The 21,244-nt window shown below is 41.6% G+C and overlaps 1 protein-coding gene across 1 annotated transcript in view; it reads left to right on the top strand.

Moving 5' to 3' along the window:
* The window catches only part of Fat4 (FAT atypical cadherin 4), a 135,581-nt gene extending 114,778 nt beyond the window's left edge, over positions 1 to 20,803 (top strand). Inside the window, exons 11-17 of the mRNA XM_051157088.1 lie at positions 3,422 to 3,729; positions 6,369 to 6,454; positions 7,193 to 7,372; positions 8,208 to 8,332; positions 9,894 to 10,111; positions 15,308 to 15,569; positions 17,722 to 20,803. Coding sequence (XP_051013045.1) covers positions 3,422 to 3,729; positions 6,369 to 6,454; positions 7,193 to 7,372; positions 8,208 to 8,332; positions 9,894 to 10,111; positions 15,308 to 15,569; positions 17,722 to 19,583 — 3,041 coding nt within the window. The 3' untranslated portion in view covers positions 19,584 to 20,803. The remainder of the gene's footprint in view (positions 1 to 3,421; positions 3,730 to 6,368; positions 6,455 to 7,192; positions 7,373 to 8,207; positions 8,333 to 9,893; positions 10,112 to 15,307; positions 15,570 to 17,721) is intronic.
* Positions 20,804 to 21,244: the final 441 nt, after the last annotated feature.

Genomic DNA, 21,244 nt, shown 5'->3' on the forward strand with positions numbered 1-21,244 from the left:
GTCATAGAACTGCCCATGGTTGTGTGACTAGAAAAGAGGTGCTGCTTGCAGCCCGCAGACATGGCTAGTATCAGGCCAATACCATATTTTTTAAAGGGTCTCAGCAAAATGCTCATGAAGCAAAAATTCTGTCAGTAGGGAAACAGCTATTTCCTCAGAAGTCCTGCAAGGCCACTTCTTTGGGATTCCACAGTCAGCCTTCATGGTTTAACTCGTGTTTTGAAATGAAAGAAAAGCAAATTGGAATGGGAAGTGGAAAATAATTTTCAAGTGACTGACAGAGTGTTTATGGTGTTAGCATTCCTCGCCATTTCAATAGCAAATATGCAAACTTAGAACAATTAATGCCAAACAGTAAGATAGTTTCCCATATGGTGCTGATATAAAATCCACTGTGTTTGGGGGGACAGGGGGGCATACCTTGGGATTCAAATGGACCTTCCCTCACCCTGCAGACATCCCTGGAGGAAGAGAAATAGCACGCTATAAATTACAGTAGACATGGTGCTGGCAGTCAAGATCCCACCTAATTCCTTCCAAAGACAAAACCCAAAAGCATTGTTAAAATGTAGACCCTGTCAGCTGACCATAGAAGCATTTTGAAAGAAAAACAAAATAAAAGGCCTTGGAATTCCAGTACACCATTCCAAGCTGCACAGGCTGAATTAGAAGGAAACGTAATTTGCCTTCTTAAATTGGATGTCTGTGACACACACAGAAAGAAGTGGCACATGGGAACGCCTTCAACTGAGACCCAGGCGGGTGACACGCAAGGCAATGACACCTGCATCTCAATCACCAGCTTCTCTAGGGCTTTGAAACTGGAAAAAATTATTCCACTTACAGTCTCAGTAGCCAAAATGTGATCTTTAGATTTTGGTATGTTATTAGATTCATTAACATATACATGATAGGTAGATAAGTAGATGAGAGATAGATGGATAAATGATAAATGTTAGGTGGCAGAAGGTACATGAGAAAATGATGAATACATATGTGACAGACAGGCAGACAGATAGATAGACTCAGTTTGAGGAAAAATAGCTTGCCTCAGGCTTTATAAGATGACTTAACCTGTGAGATTTTAGTTCTTAAAATTTTGTTATTTTGTTATTCCATACATGCAACATGTATGCAAGGGCTCCATGTATGTGTAGTCACAGAGCAACCTGTAAAAAATCCTGTATGTTTGTGTCTATATCATATAATATACATATATGTGTGTAAATAATATCTATAATTACTAAATGTTTTATAATTATAGAACAATCTTCGAAGAAGGGATACTGGGGCTACATACCTTTAAGGTAGTTTTATAATTTCTCTTGATATTTCTGGCTGATTTCACACAGGCATTTGAAAGACAAAATTTAATGACTCATTAAATTTTTTTTTTATATTTGGAAGGCAGGAAATTTCCCCTTCGCAGAAATAATAAAAAAAAAAACCCTTAAGAAAATCTGTGTATATATATATATATTTTCATATTTGAAATGGCAGTGTAACTTTGAGTACAAGTATGAAGCTTGTCATCTGATACCTGTGCACTTCACTTACTTTCAAATTTAGCTATTTTCTTGTACTGTAGTTAAAATGTTACAAGAAAACACTCACAGAAACACAGTATAAATGATTTATCTATGCTTTTTATTTAGCTTCAGTTACTATTTGCTTCTAGATATAATGTATAAAACAATTTCTAATTACCATATGAGCATTATTATTTATTTATGTAAATATGTGGCACAAATGCATAAAATATATATAATGTAGATGTAAATTAATGGCATATTAAAGGCTATCCATTGTTTATGTGTGTGTGTGTGTATATATATATATATATATATATATATGTACATATATATATCCTTTAATTTTTCTTTTTTAGATTTGGTTTAAGATTTAAAGTAATACATACTTACCAGCAATTTACCAACTTACATTTCTGCCTAGACAGAATATGACAAGGTAACCTATGTACACATTACAAAATCTTCTAGGCTATTTTATCTCAAAGAATGAATATAAAACATGACACAGTCAATACAATTAAGAAAGATCAGAGTATCTGGCTGCGCATGTTTCCTTAATTTCCCATGATTCTGTGATCTTGGTTACACTGTAAGTGCTCCGTGAACTAGAGGCATTTGTTCCCTGGAACTGGGCAGTTCCTGCCCTCTAACTTCAAGACACTTACAATAGGTATTGAATGCAAACCAAAGAATGAAACTTTTTAAAAGGTAAAAATAAACCCTGACTGCTGTCATGGGTCACTTTCCAATCATCAGCCACACCTACTAGTGTCTGTAGAAAAAGCATTTTGTCTAGTGTAGTTGCATTAATAAAACTCACTTTCAAGTTGGAAAAAAGACAGTACAGACAAATGGAAACACCCAGGCAAAGTCACTTTGAATGAGTCTCCTGTGACTCATCCAGAGACAAGTTTGAAATTAGACAGACAAAAACTCAGTGCAGGGTGGAGATATAGCTCAGTGCTTAAGAGCACTGTCTGCTCTTCCAGAGGACTGCTGTTTAATTCCCAGCACCCACAGTATGGCTCATGGCCTTCCATAATTCTAGTTCTAGAGCATCCAATGCCCTCTTCTGGCCTTGGACTATACCAGGCATAGAAGTCGTGCACAGGCATAAAGTCAGGCAAAAGAGCCATCAGTATAAAATAAAATAACATGACTAATAAACAAACAAAACCGAAGACAGTGATAGGCTAAGTGGTAGCCTATCATTTCCTCATTTTGTGACCCCGGAAAATAGCATCATGTTGAGGTCTGGATTTTTTTTAAAGACAAAACAAGTGGCTCTACTGTCCTCAGTTGAATTAACATGGCTTTTAAGAATTATGACTATGCATCATGGCCTTCGTAGTGATGCATGGTTTTCACTCCAGCACTCAGAGACAGGAGGATCTCTATGAGCTCTAGTAGAGGCCTGGGCTACACACTGAAACCCTGTGTCCATAAAAATAAAATAAAATAGAACAAATAAAATTGCATAGTAAAAGTATCATGGTTGAACATTATAACACAGTAAATATTACGAATATCAACAAACTAATTTTAAGCATGTTTTGAGAAAGAACTCTCTCTAAACATCGTCCTTCCTTTGTCTCCACTTTTAAAAATTGACTTAGGTAACTTAGGTAAATTCCTAACTCAACAACCAACATCAGCATCGCGTCTCTCTCATTTTTTTTTTCAATTCTGTGAGCAAGGATGCTCCCTGCCAAGCATGACCTTGGAGCTTCCTCCTCCAGTTACAAGGGTAACAATTTTGGATAGCACTCAAGAAAGGGGCAGTGATGATGACGTTTTTAATGCATGATCCATTATTATAACTGAAAACATTTTGTTAAGAGTATCTTAAAACATTGCTGATCTTCAAGGTCCTTTCCCCTCCCCTGCAGGTGTCTTTGGGAAGCACTGTGAGCTGAACAGTTACGGATTTGAGGAACTGTCATACATGGAGTTTCCTAGCCTGGACCCCAACAACAACTATATTTATGTCAAGTTTGCGACTATCAAAAGTCATGCCTTATTGCTTTATAACTATGACAACCAGACAGGAGAGCGGGCAGAGTTCCTGGCACTGGAGATTGCTGAAGAAAGGCTGAGATTCTCGTATAATCTGGGCAGTGGAACCTACAAACTGACCACTATGAAGAAGGTGTCAGACGGACAATTCCACACAGTGATTGCGCGGCGAGCAGGCATGGTGAGGCATCGCTGTTCCTTCAGCCTCCCTTCAGTGCTCCACAGTCAGCCCTCCTGGGCAGCATGCATGCAGGTCCACATCAAAGGATAACATGCATGTTTATTGTGTGGCCTCAGAGTGATCTATTTCTTTGGCTCATGTTAACTACACTGGTGTCTCAGGAGAAATGAAGGATATGAGAGACACTGCCTGTGCATTAGCAGCCCTTGCTGGCCAGAGGTTTAAAGGCAACCTAGAACTGTATTTAAAATAACCATTTTTCTGTCCAAAGTATCATTACCCTAATAAGGACAAAGGGAGTTGAAACTTACAATAACATTAGAAAAGATAATAGTCACTACTTGGGTCACAATATATTGAAAAATTCTTTCTCAGCCTTCTACCTCATGCTAAGACAGAGCCACAGTCACCTGCTGAGGCTTTCTACCGGTGCTGCAGCCAGAGCTACATCATAGTCAGCAAGTTCTGAGTAATAAGAAATGTGAGAAGACTAAGACCATTTCTTCTGTCATTATTAACTTGGCCACAAGGGGAAAATGAGTCCTTCAGAAAATATGCAAAAAAGCTCCTATTTGATTTTGAGTCTGTTATGCTACATAAAATTGTGGGAAATTGGCAAAATCATTAGCCTCTAGGTTTTAATCGTCACATAGCAAGACTTGCTATGTTTCGCTGTACATTCTTACTGACAGGAAAAGAAGGAATATATTGGTTAGGAAATGTAATATTCTGAGGTGGTAAGTATTTGAAGAATTCCGAAGATTAAATTGTGTGATTGCGTGGGTTACTAGGACCTTTAGATCGTCTTTGATTTTTTTAATCAACACTATGTATATATATGTGTGTGTGTGTGTGTGTGTGTGTGTGTGTGTGTGTGTGTGTGTGTGTTGTGTACTTGCTATGCTGAGATGTGTTCACAGCAGCACACAGAATGCTTCCCTGAAACACAATACTGCTTTTGGGATTGGTGTGTCATTAAAAAAAAGAGAGAGAGAGAGAGAGAGAGAGAGAGAGAGAGAGAGAGAGAGAGAGAGAGAGAGAGATCGGTGTCTCTAGTTTTTGAGTAACAGCCCAAAGAGTAAGCAAAGTGGGTCATGAATGTCTTGACATAGGGTAGATTTTTTTTCCAGAAAATGTTGAAATTTATTATAGTTTACTTAAGAGCAAAGTGAGAAAAATATTCCTGCAGCTCACAAGAATTTGTGGAGATTTTAATAGCTGTTAGATATATTAAAATAAAATAAATAGTATATTTTAATATTAATATTTTAATATTCAGTGGGCAATAGTGAAAAATGGACTCTGAATAGTTTCTGAGATGTGAGAGGGTTGCAAAAATAAACCACGTTTGATGGACAGCCCATAAAATTCATTAACAGTGTCAACAAAGTGACATCATTAGCATCCATCATGTATGTGGCCTTATATTTAAGACAGGAAACCTGGTGTGTGCCCTGTTTACACACAAGTGAGGTGTGTTGCGGAACTTGCTCATGCCCCTGAGGTGTTTCCATTGTTAACTAAATTCAACCCCATGACCCAGTCCCTCATGGATGTGCTGTGTTTGTACTTGCCTCAGATGGACGTGCCATGGCATTAGAATGCACTTGGGAAGAGTCCTTTCATTGTACCAGGGTAGGCACTACACCCATCCTTGCTAAAGGTGTTAGAATCCCTCTAACTGGGGCTGTCTGGTCAGTATTATAAATGCCACACGCTAAACCTCACAGTCACAGAGCTATTGATAAAATGCGAAAGGCTTGGCATTTGGTGACTTGTACTGATGATCAGGGAGTGGTCCTCAGTCTCAGTTTGAAGAACAGAGTGATGAGGAAGTGCAGCGCAGTCATCCCCAACAGCAGTCTCCTGGCCCGTTGCCCATAGGGTAGATCTTGGCTTCCATCAGCTTCTTGGGTCTTCTGAAGACTGTAGGTGCACTTTTACTGATCACATGGCGTGGCCGTACACCAACTTCACAGGAAGCTCCGTCTGAGAAGTGTCAACCGTAGAGACATGCATTCTGCTGACACAGGCAGTTTGCTACTGTTATTTGAAATAATGATTCTTAACATCAGTGGGGGCATTTAATTGATGTTTGTACATTTTTACAGGGAGATGAGGAAAGGGAAACCAGGATCATAGATGGCATGGAAATCAATTATTTTCAATTAAAAAGAAAAATGTTTAAAACACAAATTGTCACATGTTATAGTATGTATGACATATTTTCATAATATTATTGTAAATGTGGAGGATAGAATACATCTTGAGAAGTTTGATTTATTAGGATACTAGATAGTAGAATAAATAGATGTTTAAAAATTAAATTATAATCTCACAGAGTAAAGGTTTTCCCAGAAGACTGAGGCTTCTTAATTCTTTCTTGTATAAATGAGGCAGAAAAAAAGGACTATTTTAAAGCCGCCTCAATATATATAATAACAAGATCCACACCCATAACTTAATATATAAAGCAAGTTATGTGATGTGTTATATATATGCTAAATCAAGAAAACCACAGTAATAAGAATTTCAATGATCGCAACATGATAGCAATGGTGATAGTGACTACTGTGTGGGGGTGGACGGACTGATGTCATCAGAAGGCCTGTGGTGACTGTCCCATCTCTTGCTTATAGGCAGCCTCTTTAACTGTGGACTCCTGCACTGAGAATCAAGAGCCAGGCTATTGCACAGTCAGTAATGTGGCAGCTTCGGATGACTGGTAAGTAAAGCCATAGCTACATTCTTATCATTGCTGAAATTAAGATGTAGAAGAGCTTTAAAATAATCATTCCCCAGAATGACCAGGTTTATATTCCCTCAAAGAGATAGTCATACTACAAAGTGATTAAAGCCAGTCAAATATTATTTTAATGTTGAGTTTCAAAGTCACAACATGGTAAGAGATGCAGTGTCAGCTGTAGCCAGAAATGTTTAGGTATTTGCTTCATGAAAATATCTCATGTTTCTTGAATTCTGCAAGAGTGTAGTGCATCATCACCATCCAGCCAGTTCAGGTTTGTATGCATGCTTGCCAGGAGCACATCAAGGTGAATTGCAGCACTGGCCAATCAGAAGCATAAAAGATGTTGTCAGGAGAGAGACACGGAGAGGCACAGTGAGCTCTCCCTGACACCCCACTGGTTTTATCAACATGTTGCAGGTCTTGCCATCGCTCTAGAGAACCGAGGAACCTGTAGAATCCTGTCTGTGCTTCTGTGCATTTGGCCATTTCCTGGAATGCTCATTTTTTGCCGACAACATGGGCATAAACATACAGTTTGAATGGTTGAAAGTATAATTTCATAAGCTTCTCTTTCTTTGTAAACATGGAAGCCAGTCCTAGGAGCACGTGCTCTGAGGATGGAGGCCATCTGTGGTGCTCTGTCCAGAAAAGCTAGTAGTTGACTGAAACGTGTTGTTTTGGTTTTGTGATCTTTACCCTTTCGTGTCCACGTAGGACTCTTGATGTCCAGCCAAACCGAGTCACTGTTGGAGGAATCAGATCCCTAGAGCCAATCCTTCAGAGGAGGGGGCATGTGGAAAGCCATGACTTTGTCGGCTGTATAATGGAGTTCGCCGTCAATGGACGGCCCCTGGAGCCCAGCCAGGCTCTGGCAGCACAAGGCATCCTTGACCAGTAAGATTTTGTTTCTTATTGTGAAAAGAACTACAAATGTAGACGGTGAGCATCAAAAGTCTCCAGTTGAATTCTTACCTGATTGACAGGGCTTCTGTGATGTGGCCTGGCCTGTACTTTGTCCATAGCCTCTTCCTGGTCACTCTGCTCCTGCTGGTCCCCACATCTGGTGTTCCTAGTTCACAGTAGGACTTCACACTGCTCTTTTCTCAGCCTCTAATGATCTTACAAACCTCATCTCTCACTTTGAGATCTCAATACAATAGTTCTTCCCTTATCTGAGCCTGGAGATACAGGAGGCCCCTATGTCCATAAGCTATTAGATTTGTATAAAGCATCTCTTTCTAACAAAGTACAAAATCATACTTTCCATTTATTATGCGTTAGTCACACAGGGAAAAAGCTCTTCTCCATTGATAATGTGGATTTACTTCATCTCATTATGTCTGTGCCTGGTGTCATACCTGGCCTGTAAATGGGCACTGATTAAGACTTAATTACAAGTGTCTGTGTGCGGTACACATGGACCTAAATAAATATATGAGTCTGGCCATGCTAACCAAGGATTCTGGACCATTACACCCTTATAGAAGGTGTCACCTTTGGTTGTCATTGTATAGGATATTTTTATTTAGCCTTCTCTTTTGGTGTGAGGTAGACTGTGTTATGAGGCTTTGGTGCCTTTAATTGCTGTAGGGTAGCTGGGACAAGTCTCTTCCTATAGTGCAAGCCTGCAATTAAGCATATTGATCTATCAATGTCAGCTTCAAGTCAAGTTCTCTTTATCTTCATCTTAGGTGCCTCATCCCCCCCCCCTTTTGTGACTCTCTTGCAGGTGTCCTAGACTAGAAGGCACGTGTGCTCGCAACCCCTGCCAACATGGTGGCACCTGTGTGGACTTCTGGTCATGGCAGCAGTGTCAGTGCATGGAGGGCCTTACTGGGAAGTACTGTGAAAAATGTAAGTCATCATTTCCACCTTCATTGGATGCCATCACTACCCTAGAAAGTACAAATATGTGCACCTAAGCACGTTACCACATTTCTCTAACACAGAAAATATTAAGTGTGCAAAATGGGGATAAAAAAGCAATGACGGTTGCCAATTGGTTTTTTTATCTGAAGAATCCAAGAATCAGGCTTAACTAAATGCTTAGTTTTATCTTATAAATGTGCCATGGTTGAGTTTGTGTCACGTATTGGGTAGTTAGGAAATTTAAAAAGTCAGCAAATACACTCAGGTTGTAGATCAATACTGTCCATTGTTAAGTGGGATTTCTCTGATTTTTATATTTGGAAGAAAAAAAATGTACATGCTATTTTGCCAAATGTACATACAGCTCCAAACATCGTAAAATGGTTAATGTGTTAAAAATAAAAGAAACAGTTCTTTAAAGCTGGTTTTGAGTGGTTCTATCTCAATCTTCTCATTAATGACTTCCCATTTAAACCCCAAGCTTAGAGTGTTCCAGGCATCAGTAATATTTAAGCCATCAGCAAAGAACTGGTTTCTAATTGAAAGCTGTGTGTTCTATTCTACCCTGAGCCCTTGGGGCTGTCTTTATGAGAACTGCTTTATTTTGAAAGAAATGATTATTACTTAATTCAGCCACAGGCACCTAATGACTTTTTAAGGAAACATTTGTTGCTACTGTAATAGGGGAACGAAGGAAATGAGTGATAACATTGAAAATTTTTATAATCCAAGAGAGCTTAGAGGCAGACAGCATAGATGTATCTTAGTATCTTGGATATAATAAAAAGAGAAAAAGTGAGTTAATACATGGTATTTCTTCAATGAGTTGCTCTGAGACTCATCTTTGTAAATCTAGACTCAGTTCTGCCCATGCTATTCTGTTTATGTGCTTAGAGTGTAACACTCAAGGCAGGGTCCCCCCATTCTCTCTCCTCATTGACCCTTCCCAAGGTGTTATTGGCTATGGTGATTTGAACTTCTTACTTCTGGACTGGGACTCCGTTACCAGGTCATGGCATTTGATGATGAACCACCCTTGACTATGGCTATAGGTAGAGCTAGTTACAAGTAGAAATCTTGGACTGGACACTTTTTAAGGTCCACATTTCTAAGCATCGGAGAATGGAGGGAGCAAAGACTAACGATTCAAAGATCTCCAACTGTAAAAAAACATACTTGAGTAATAATTTTAGGAATGCGTTGAATTTGGTTCAAGTTTTGAGTTGTGCATTTTAGCAGTTGGCTGTGTCTTCCACGCCCAGGCTTTCTGTGCCGTAGTAAAGAGGTTGGACGACGAGTCCCCAAGTGATTAATGATTGTCATCAAGAGTTTTGTGTTTCACAGATTCAAAAAGGACTCAACCATTGGAAATGCACTTATATAATTATTCACAAATGGAAATTATTTTTTTCAGAGTAGGACCAGGGACAGTGATTTTAGAAACTTGAACTTTTGTCATTTTAAATACTTTTTTGCCACTCTGATGAATGGTCTAAAAAAGTCTTGGGAATGTCTTCAGTTTTCTCCCTTTCTTCTTGGCTTTCAGCTGTCACTCCAGACACTGCCTTGTCACTAGAAGGCAAAGGACGCCTGGACTACCACATGAGCCAGAGTGAGAAGCGGGAATACTTGCTGACACAGAGCATACGGGATGCCACACTGGAGCCTTTTGGAGTCAATAGTCTAGAAGTAAAATTCAGGACTCGGAGTGAGAATGGAATTTTGATCCATATCCAGGAAAGCAGCAATTATACCACAGTGAAGGTGAGAGGGGAGCCTGTGATGACTCATCTGGTGACCCCTACCTGCTCTGGCACCTTGGTTGCTTCTCCCACAATCCTGTACCCTTCTTTACGGCCTTAGAGTTCCGATCAAAGCTTAGCAATGATCCAGTACCATCCACCCTCAACTTTCTCAGAGCCTGAGCCATAGTAACAAAGACCTGAGAGGGCCAGCCTTGTTTTAGAGAAAAGGCCACTGCTGGGTGGGCCAGCACAAAAAGTTGTCAAGTCTGTTTTGCCTGACAGAAATCTGCATTGGGCAAAATAAAGCTTAAAGAGTGTGCTGTCGTGATGGAGAATTACTTTCCATCAAGAGTTATTTTAAGGACTGATGATATGGATTCAATGTAAGATTAGAATAAATATTTAGGTATTATGACTTTATTCTGAAATGTTTCATTCCATTCATCACCTTGGTAAAATCCATGAAGTTAAATGTATTTAATATTTATTGTAAGTAAAACTTTTTGTCTCTCCAAGCAAGTGTTTTTTTGAATATTAACAAGGGAAGCTTTTATTACATTTTATACATTTATAGTTATCATGTTACAATATATTGCCACTGCAAATTCCTGTCTTTTACATGTATCCATATGCCAAAGATATCTTAAATGGATTGCTATTCATTGAGAAAATATAATACTTTTAAGGAAGTGTTTTTAAATTTAGTTTGTGGGGCTGGAAGTGTGGCTAAGGGGTTAACAACACTTGTGTTTGAAAAGATTCCAAGTTCAATGCCCAGCATCCTCATCAAGTGGCTCACAAATGCCTGTAACTCCTGTTCCTGGCAATCTGATGCCCTCTTCTGACCTTCAAGTGAACCTGCACCCACGAGGTGCATATATATGCATACATACACATAAAATAAACAAATAAATATTTTTTAAAAATCTGAAGGTTTTTGTATGTTGTAGTGTCACCATAGTTGGTAGTGACAAAGATTTTTTTTTAATGAACTAGGTAAAATAGAAAGAAAGAACTATGTAAAAAAAAAAAAAAAGAAGAAGAAGAAGAAGAAAGAAAAGAAATTGCAAGTGTGAGACTGTAAACAAAAATATTTTTTGGAACATCTGTTCTTTTTTATGTGCATAATTGATTATGTACTAAACTTAAATGTCAGTAAAAATGTTACAAATTATCATTAGTGGATTCATTAATTACATTTCCCACTTGTTGTCTTGTAAGGAACAAAGATTCAAAGCAGAAAAAAATACTTTAAGATCCTGTAAAACTCACTTTAGTTTCACATGGAATAAAACTTAAAATCAGAGCACACATGCATGCATAAGAGAATATTGAACACACAACTCATTAATTCCACTGCTAGTGAATATATATTAACTTGTTACTTGCAGACCAAGTACTGTTGCAAACATAACTACATTTTTAAAATGTGTTGTTATTATTAAACCTATAGAGAATCTTTATTATCATTATCATTATTATAAGCTTTAGGCCCTATAGCTGGACAGATACTCAGCGATGCTAACCCAACAATACTGGGCTATCCTAGGCTCAATAGTTAACAATCAAGTTTTAATAAAAAGGAGAGCGAAAAGGAAGGGAAGAGGAAGAGGGAGAGGAAAAGCTGTGTGAGGGGTGGGTTCTCTATCCTGTGGAGGATATAGGAGGACATGCGATGGCCTCCTCACTTTCCACCTTAGTCCCTTGAAACAGTGCCTCTCTTTGTTGTTGTTGTTATTATTATTATTATTGATTTAGATTACATCTCAATTGTTATCCTCTCACTTGTATCCTCCTGTTCCTCCCTCCCTCCCTCTTTCACCCTATTCTCCTCTCCTAGGTCTGTGACAGGAGGGGACCTCCTCCCCCACAATATGGTCACAGCCTATCAAGGCTCATCCTGGTAGCCCAGTGTCTTTCTTTGATTCTGGAGCTAGCATGTCTGCTTTCTTGGCTGAGCAGTGTGCTTCTGGGATCTGCTTGACTCCTTTGCAGCTATTGGCATGGGTTCTGGGTACTGGACTCACACTCTGCCACTTGTACAGCAAGCACTTTACTCATTGGGCCATCTCTCTGCCCACTTTAAATACATTCAAAATTGCAAAATATTAATTTTGAAAATGTATATTCAATGAGAAAAGTGGATTTCTCTCCAGGCTTTTACTTCACTTTTCCCCTCTGTGACTAGAAGTAAAAGGCCCTTGGGCCATTCTTTGCCCCCTCCCTGTGACCTTATAAGACTCTGAAATGACAACCATGTTCTTTCTTAGAGAGACATTAGCACCAATTCATCCATGAGATCTTTTATTTAGCTCAATCAACTGTTTAAAAAGATCATTCTGTGATTTATAATTTTATTGGTATTTTTGTATTGATTTTAGTAAATTCTTAAGTAAACAAACCCATGCTTACTGACTTATTTTTCCTATCAATATGTTAAAAACACACAGAATGGTATCAGCAATTAATTCACAAATAATATTAAAAATAAAAGAGATGTTTATACCTAAATTTTAGGTTTTAGATTTCCTGGTTTCTCTGTGTAGCCACCTCTCCCTGTTTTATCTCAGTTTTCTGTTCTCAGTGAGCCACACAAAATGCTTGTATCTTCCTTAGCCCATTTGTTTGAAGATGGAGATGATGTTTACCCCATCTGGCCATTCAGCAGTGTTTAGAGATGCTTTTTATTGGAGGGGTGATAGTGTTACCACCACGTAGTTGCTAGAGATCAGAGTTGAGCAATCCTAGAAGTGTGTGCTCAGAAATGACAGTCCTGAGACAGGGCCCTGATTTCCTAAAAGGACATCTTCACTTTACTTTCATTATATATATATATATATATATATATATATATATATATATATATATATATATATATATATCCTGGTTCATCAATTACTGCAGCTCATAAAACAAAGAACTTCTTTAAGTGTGTTTGAATTTGCTCTTTATAATGTCTATTCAAAAGCAAATTAGAAGCAGTGAAGGCAAAAGATGTCAAGGCAGAGAGAGCCTGGACATAAGAGCCATGGCTTAAAGAATCAGGACCTAAAGAGAGTGGATTCTGCTTCTTGGAACACCATTCCTGGCTGAGAGGGGACCCTGGGAGGACTCTGGTCAAAGTACCCCACACTGCAATCTTTGCTGCCTCCAAGTCTCCATGCCACTGAAGCGCCACATGTCACGTTGCTGTATGCAGTCTCCTTCAGCCAAGAAGTGCAGTCAATGTACAGCACCGTTGAAGGAGAGAGTGCTTCTATAGGGTCTGTCTTTGTCCCTGTGATGTGCAGTGGGAATGCAGCTTGCACCGCCTCAACATGGTGCCCTGGAGCTAAAAAAAAAAAAAAGGATTAGACAAAATAACCAGTAATTAGCAGCCGTGACATTTGGTGAGAAATTTGTGAGCACAGGTTTTCAAAACTAAGGATATTGGCAGATAACATAAGTAGAAAAGAAAGAAGCATCCAGTTAAAAAGAGCAAAGCAGACTCAGAAAGTAGTAGTGACGGGCAGGAGATGACAGGGTCTGCTGGAGAATGGATGAGGAAGGCTGAGACAGAGTGTGCTTCTCCAGGGTCACCTGCGGCCAGCCAAGGACCAGGGCTTTATTTTGGTTCATTTTCTTACCATTTCTTTCTTAGATTCTTCATTTATTGAAAGTTCTCCCTCCCCCGCCCCCTCTCTCTTTCATGTGCTCAGGCGCACGCGCGTACACACACACACACACACACACACACACACACACACACACACACACACACACACACACACACACACACGGGGAAAATGAGCAAAGCTGTCCCAGGTGGTTTAGTGCATGATCAGATAGATAGTTAGAATAAATGAGGAGAGAATCCTAGAACAGTGCTGCTCAGATAATTTCATTTACATATACATGTTAATTATACATGTATGCAGTGTGTGAGTGTGTGGTGTCTGCACATGGGAGAGCTGCATGCACTGGAGACTACAGCAAGACATTTCCTGTCTTCTTCTGCTGTTCCATGCCTTATGCTGTGGGTAGGTGTTTTACTGAACCAGAAGCCTCACATACTGCTAAGCTGTCTGACAAGAAAGCTCCCAAGATCTCTGCCCTTCGTTGCTGGGGTTACAGGAACACATGGTCATCTTTGTCATCATCGTGCCCAGCTTTTGATGTGGATGTCAGGGATTTGAAGTCCGGTCCTTATGCTTACAAAGACGCACTTTTACCTACTGAGAGAACTCCCAACCTATGAAAAAAATATTTTAAATTGGGAAACATCACATTAAAATATTACAATATGACTGCCATATGTAACTGCAAAAATGAACTGATTTCTGGTTTTCCCGGAAGCAGTTCTTGCATGTAGATGTACTGTCTGAGCTGAGTGACGCACAGAACTGATCCATGCTTTCCTTTGGGTCACTCCCGGGTCACTGCATCTCCTGGCCTGGACAGCAGCCCTCTCTGGCACCAGAGACTGGAATGTGCTCTCTGACCCATGAGCTCCTCTTGCCTTACGAATTATTCATTTTCTGAAGGATCAGCTCATAATACTGGAAACTTTCAAGTTGGAAACTGGGGTGTTCTGTTACTCAGTGTTCTACTGGGTGCACTGAGAAAAATCAAATTCCTTTAGATAAATTGAAGAGACAGCTGTAGTGAAGTCTTGGCCAAATCCCCTTGTTTTTTCTTATAATGGTTTTCCACCTTGGAAATATAACAATGAGCCTAGTTTTTGTCCACAATTGCAGTGTAGTGTTGTGACACACAGAGGAAAAGCTACTTGTGTCATTGTTTTTCCAACCACTGTGCCTTTGTAGTTTTCCACTCACTTTTTGGTTTTGCAAGTTTTTATTTTTTTATTAACTATACTAACCTTGTTACTAAACTTAGTGATTTAACATGTTTCCCTCAGTCCTTGAAATACAAACAATCGCAACCAGTGTCAATTACTTAAGGTACCTAATCATTTTAATATTTCAGCTTTGGTCTAGAAAGTTACATGCCCCTCAGGAAACTACTTATAAAATTTAAAACTGTTAGAATTAGTAAATAAGCAATTATGTTGCCTAAAATGGCAGTGATGATACGTGTAAGCTTGTTGTGACGGCACACACACCTCATTCCTTTCCGTTTCTATTCCTTTAGGTTCGTCAATATTATAAATACATCGTTTCTTATTTAAGGAGATCATGTTTCACCTGTGCATTGTTTTTAATGAATCTTCTAGATTAAGAACGGAAAAGTCCACTTTACGTCAGACGCAGGTGTTGCTGGGAAAGTGGAGCGAAGTATTCCAGAAGCGTACATTGCTGACGGCCACTGGCACACCTTCCGGATCTCCAAGAACGGAAGCACCACGGTGCTGTCTGTAGACAGGATGTACAACAGAAACGTCATCCACCCGACACAGGACTTCGGTGGCATTGAGGTGCTTTCCATGTCTCTGGGAGGAATCCCCCCCAACCAAGCTCACCGAGACACTCAGGCAGGTAAATGCATCCTGTATCCAAGAGGATGATAATGCGAAGGAAAATCTGCTTCTGAAAAATGTAGGTGGTTTTTGTGGCAAATGGGGGGGGGGGTGGGGCTTAAAGTCCAGCTTATTTTATATGATTCTCTCCCACAGAGTAATTTCATCACAATGTAGTTTTTACCAGAGTAGTTGGATTTCTGACCCTGACAACTCCGAATCTTCTAACGGACATGACAGTCTTTAGAGAAATTGCGGCCAGGGCACCGTCACTTCCGTTACAGGCTTTCCTCCGTACTTCCGCGGTCTGGGTTAAGCATGGGCCAAACTGATGCTTGCCTTGTCCCCAAGGCCTTTGTCTGTTCACTCTTGTGTTCATCAAGGGAGACCAGGGTAACCAATGTCCATCAGGTCCTCACAGGATGCAGATGGTACTTTAGATCAGCAATACAAAGGAAAATGGAGAGACCCATGCGTTCTTACATGAGAAGGAGGGTGAGAGTGTCAGAGGGTTTAATGGATGGGAAATGTTAACAAAGGGGGCCAAGGGCAGGGGGCAGGTCACGGGCAGCTAGAAGGAGGGAGATAATGAAACTGGAGAATAAAAAAGGGTATGCTAGTCTGAGAGTGCAGGAGCATGTTGCTTCCAGAGCATTGAAGAGTAATCAAAATTGTAATGAGTATTGCAGTGAAGCTCGCGGTAGTAGTGACGGTCTTATAGACTGTTTCTGAGAGTGAACTGGGGAGGAGTTCCAGGACCCAGGGGTTAGAGGCCAGTCCCTGGAAGGCACTGAAGTGGGAAAAGACACTGTTTCCATTCTAATGGGACGGCCAAGGAGGAAAGTCAAAGCAGGTGGACCCAGAGTAATCTGGAGGCCATTTTCAGTCTGAGATTTCATCTCAAACAAGGTTAGTGTCACCAAGAAAGGGAATCGTTGAAGAGAAGAAAGAAGTTGGAGTTTGCTATGGAGCAAATGGGTTTGGAGCACCTTCAAAAGGACATTGAGTGGATGATAAGGATCCAGGATAGACTTGGGCAAGAGATGTCAGCACCAAGTGGGTTAGGTGGAGTGTTGGTGGACACTGATTCCTGAGATGAGGGTGCAGGAAGCCTGGCCGCCTAACCTTGAGGAATTCCAAAAGGGACAAGTCACTTAAAGAAGAGTGAGTCAGTATAAATGTGCGGAGTTTTCAAAGAGTAGAAATGTCACCAAAAAGAAGAGGAGTCACAAAGAGGAAAGGAAGCCAAATCTGGGGACTCATAGTCAACAATCAGTGTCCTAGGACATTCCAGAAACAGTAAATCAGCCTGGCAAATGTCACTTGTCTGGGAAATTGTGTCATAATAGAGGAAAACACAAAATGTGTCACAGAGAATAGAATTGGACATAAAAATTAAATTCCAGATCATAAGCCTTTATATTTTGTGGATTTTAGAATATGCACAGTCTATTTGGATTTTTGTAAGAATTCAAGGCTGGTCTGTTAGTGAAAGTAAATTCTTTTGCCTTCAGCCAGGAGGCCTCAGTGTGCTCAAGCCTGATGCAGGATCTTTTTAGTTGTCCTATATCTACCATTCACTACTAACAACCCCCCTGGGATACTTTTGTTTTCTGCCTCCTACATCTTGACCATTTGCAATGTGGGTGCCACAGTTACCTCTCCATTCCTGGGAAACCCCCACACACAGTGACCAAGATTTTTCTTTTGATCTACACGGGTCCACACCAGCCTCTTTGGAGGGCTTACTGTCCGAGCTTGCACGCTCCATGGCATTGAAGTTGGAGCAACTGGCCTTTATATTTTGCTCTTTTTGATGTTCATAAAATAAGTTTGTTCTCTTAGTAATTCTTGGTCTGTGGCCTGTGAGAATCAAGCTGATGAATCATTAAATAGATGAAAAGAGAGGGGAGGATCAAGACAATCTCGGCTGCGGAGACCTTCCTAAACCTTCCAATCCTCCCCATGTGTAACAGAACTGCATGACCCTGGAGATAGTGTCACAAGACATGCATTGCCGGTATTTGAGCTGGAGCATGGCTGGGAATGTCCCTAAGTGGCTGGGGGGGAGGGGAGGAAGGGGGGCATAGGGAGTCTTCTTTAGATTTCAGCACCCAGAAGTGAAATGCTTGCTTTCCTCTAAATTGTCTCTTACTGTATCTCCTTGGCAGGCTTCAACGGCTGCATCGCCTCAGTGCTATATGGCGGAGAGAGCCTTCCTTTCAGTGGGAAGCACAGCTTGGCCTCCATCTCCAAAACTGACCCTTCAGTGAAGATTGGCTGTCGGGGTCCCAACATCTGTGCCAGCAACCCCTGCTGGGGTGACCTTCTGTGTATCAACCAGTGGTATGCCTACAAATGTGTCCCCCCTGGTGACTGCGCGTCCCATCCTTGCCAGAATGGAGGCAGTTGTGAGCCAGGTCTGCTCTCCGGCTACACATGCAGCTGTCCAGACTCACACACGGGGAGGACCTGTGAGATGGTGGTGGCCTGTCTCGGTGTTATCTGTCCTCAGGGCAAGGTGTGCAAGGCTGGAAGTCCCGGGGGACATGTGTGTGTCCAGACTCAGGGTCCAGATGAGATCTCCTTACCTCTGTGGGCTGTGCCTGCTATAGTGGGCAGCTGTGCCACAGCCCTGGCGCTGCTCGTCCTCAGCTTGATTCTATGCAATCAGTGCAGGGGAAAGATGCCCAAAAACCCCAAAGAGGAGAAGAAGCCAAAGGAGAAGAAGAAAAAGGGCAGTGAGAACGTGGCTTTTGATGACCCAGACAACATCCCGCCCTACGGGGATGACCTGGCTGTCAGGAAGCAACCGGAAGGGAATCCCAAGCCGGACATCATAGAACGGGAGAACCCCTACCTAATCTTTGATGAGAGCGACATCCCCCACAACTCAGAGACCATCCCCAGTGCCCCGCTGGCTTCCCCTGAGCAGGAGATTGAGCACTATGACATCGACAACGCCAGCAGCATCGCGCCATCAGATGCAGACGTCATTCAGCACTACAAACAGTTCCGAAGCCACACCCCTAAGTTTTCCATCCAGAGACACAGCCCCTTGGGCTTCGCCAGGCAGTCCCCCATGCCCCTAGGAGCCAGCAGTCTAACCTACCAGCCTTCTTCTTATGGCCAGGCACTAAGAACCGGCTCCCTCAGCCACTCAGCCTGCCCCACTCCCAACCCGCTATCCAGGCACAGCCCTGCTCCTTTCTCCAAACCGTCTGCTTTCTACAGGAACAGCCCAGCTCGAGAACTACACCTTCCTCTGCGGGATGGGGGTACGCTGGAAATGCACGGGGACCCCTGTCAGCCTGGCATGTTCAATTATGCCACCAGGCTCGGGAGGAGAAGTAAGAGCCCCCAGGCCATGGCGTCACATGGCTCGAGACCCGGGAGTCGCCTCAAGCAGCCCATAGCACAGATTCCTCTAGAATCATCGCCTCCTGTGGGACTCTCCATCGAGGAGGTAGAGAGGCTCAACACCCCTCGCCCCAGAAACCCCAGCATCTGCAGTGCAGACCATGGGAGGTCCTCTTCCGAGGAAGACTGCAGAAGGCCGCTGTCCAGAACCAGGAACCCAGCAGATGGCATCCCAGCCCCGGAATCTTCTTCTGACAGTGACTCCCATGATTCCTTCACGTGCTCAGAAATGGAATACGACAGGGAGAAGCCGGTGGTCTACACCTCCAGGATGCCCAAGTTGTCTCAAGTCAACGAATCCGACGCAGACGACGAAGATAATTATGGAGCCAGACTGAAACCCAGAAGGTACCATGGACGCAGGGCTGAGGGGGGACCTGTGGGTACCCCTGCAGCAGCATCTGGGGCTGCAGACAGCACCCTGAAGCTGGGCCAGCAGGCAGGCAACTTCAACTGGGACAATCTTTTGAACTGGGGCCCAGGCTTCGGCCACTATGTGGATGTCTTTAAAGATTTGGCCTCTCTCCCAGAAAAAGCAGCCGGCAATGAAGATGGTAAAAGCGGGGCAGCTAAATCAGCCCCCAAAGATGGGGAGGCCGAACAGTACGTGTGAGGTGTATGTGTGGGCAACAAACACTCAGAGCAATGTGTGGCTTCCCACTGGCGTGGGCCACCTTTGTAATACAGGCCAGTATAGACCGGTGGCCAGGGACACACTTAAAACTAACCACAAAGCTGCTCACAGAGACTCCAAACGACTCTTAATTTAAATTTGCTTGACGGACCGGTCCTCCTGCATGCATCGTGTTTTGTGATAAGTTTCGGGGCATGCAGCATTGGGAAGTTTTGCTTTGTGTTTGGTTTGTGGTTTTTTGCCGTTAATACCGTTACAGTTGCAGACATGAGCTTGTGCTTTCACAGTGGGGTGTGCTTGTTTCATGGTAGTGTTATGATTGTGTTTTACCTTGCAAGAAGATCACTTAAGTTTAACCAAGCCCTGTAAAGTGCCAGAAAGAGCACTTCCCGACTCAGAGGGAGGGAGGAGGACTGCACATTAACACTCTTCGGGCGTATAGATTCACATGTGACATTGCTCAGACATGCCAAGGGCTTGTTTTACATGACGGTGGGTACTAAGATTAAGTCATTTTGTTCGGCACTTTAAAGCTTTCTTAGAAACTGTGTGTTGACACTTGTGTGTCTCTGTGTGAACAGTCACGGCCTCCTAACTTACCTCAGGCCTCCAGGAAAAACAAGATGACCACACACTGTCCCCAGAACACTGCCACCTTCCTTTTCCGGAATAATGTTCTCAGTGCATTTCTAAGAGACATTTTTTGAAAGTTATTTATTGAAAAAAGTTCTACGCTTTTAACATGTGACAAATTGACCTAAGCGGGCCCTAATTGGTTTTATTTTCTAGCCATTCAACATTTACCCAAGTACCCAGTTTATATAATTTATATAAGGTCAGATTGCAATGTTTCTTACTTTCTGTCATTTTGTAGATCATTTTTTAATACTGTGTAAAACTTTTTTTTTTTTTACACCTGAGCTGTGTTTTTGATACTGATATTTTCCTATGCCGGAAACTTTTCTTGCTTTCAGGGAAGGTAAGAAAATGTGTTTTTTTACATTTGTTACTTATGTAACATTCATATTTTCACAGTTTGATATCTGTAACATACTGTACGCTTTCTACCTGTAAATGCCAACAATAGAATTAAAATATTTATTTAAAATACTGTGTCCTAGGGTGAATGTCAGTTTCTATTTTTCTCTGTTCTCCTGTGGTCAATTAAGAGCTCCTTTTGCTAGAGAGCCATATAGCTAGATAAATTTACATGGGCATACCACTTATTGTTGAAAATCACAACGGTGGGTGAGAGCTGGCAAAGACATCTGAAAGCTACCCAGTGCATTCTTGCTTATCAGAGTTCTGGGCCTTCCTGGCAGTACGCTGAGTCTAAACTAGGTGGGTTCTGGGGACCAACATTGTTGTAAGCACATCATTTAGTATTTAAATTTTCCCATCTGAATCTGTCCTATGAGAGATAGCCTCGGAGTGAGTTTATAGTTGTAGAAGCAGCCACAAATTAAAGCTAATTGTGAAAGATCTCTAGCCCTGGTTTCTTCAAGGGTCGAGCTCCATATTGTTTAAATCCAAGGTAGAGAGGAGGAACGTCAGGGAAGGTCTCTTACATGTAGCAGTCTTTAACTTACTGCCCACTCTCACACACTCTACACAGTGAACATGCTGCTATAGTGAAGGCT

This window comes from Acomys russatus, chromosome 15 (genome assembly GCF_903995435.1).
Source record: "Acomys russatus chromosome 15, mAcoRus1.1, whole genome shotgun sequence".
Taxonomy (NCBI): Eukaryota; Metazoa; Chordata; class Mammalia; order Rodentia; family Muridae; genus Acomys; species Acomys russatus.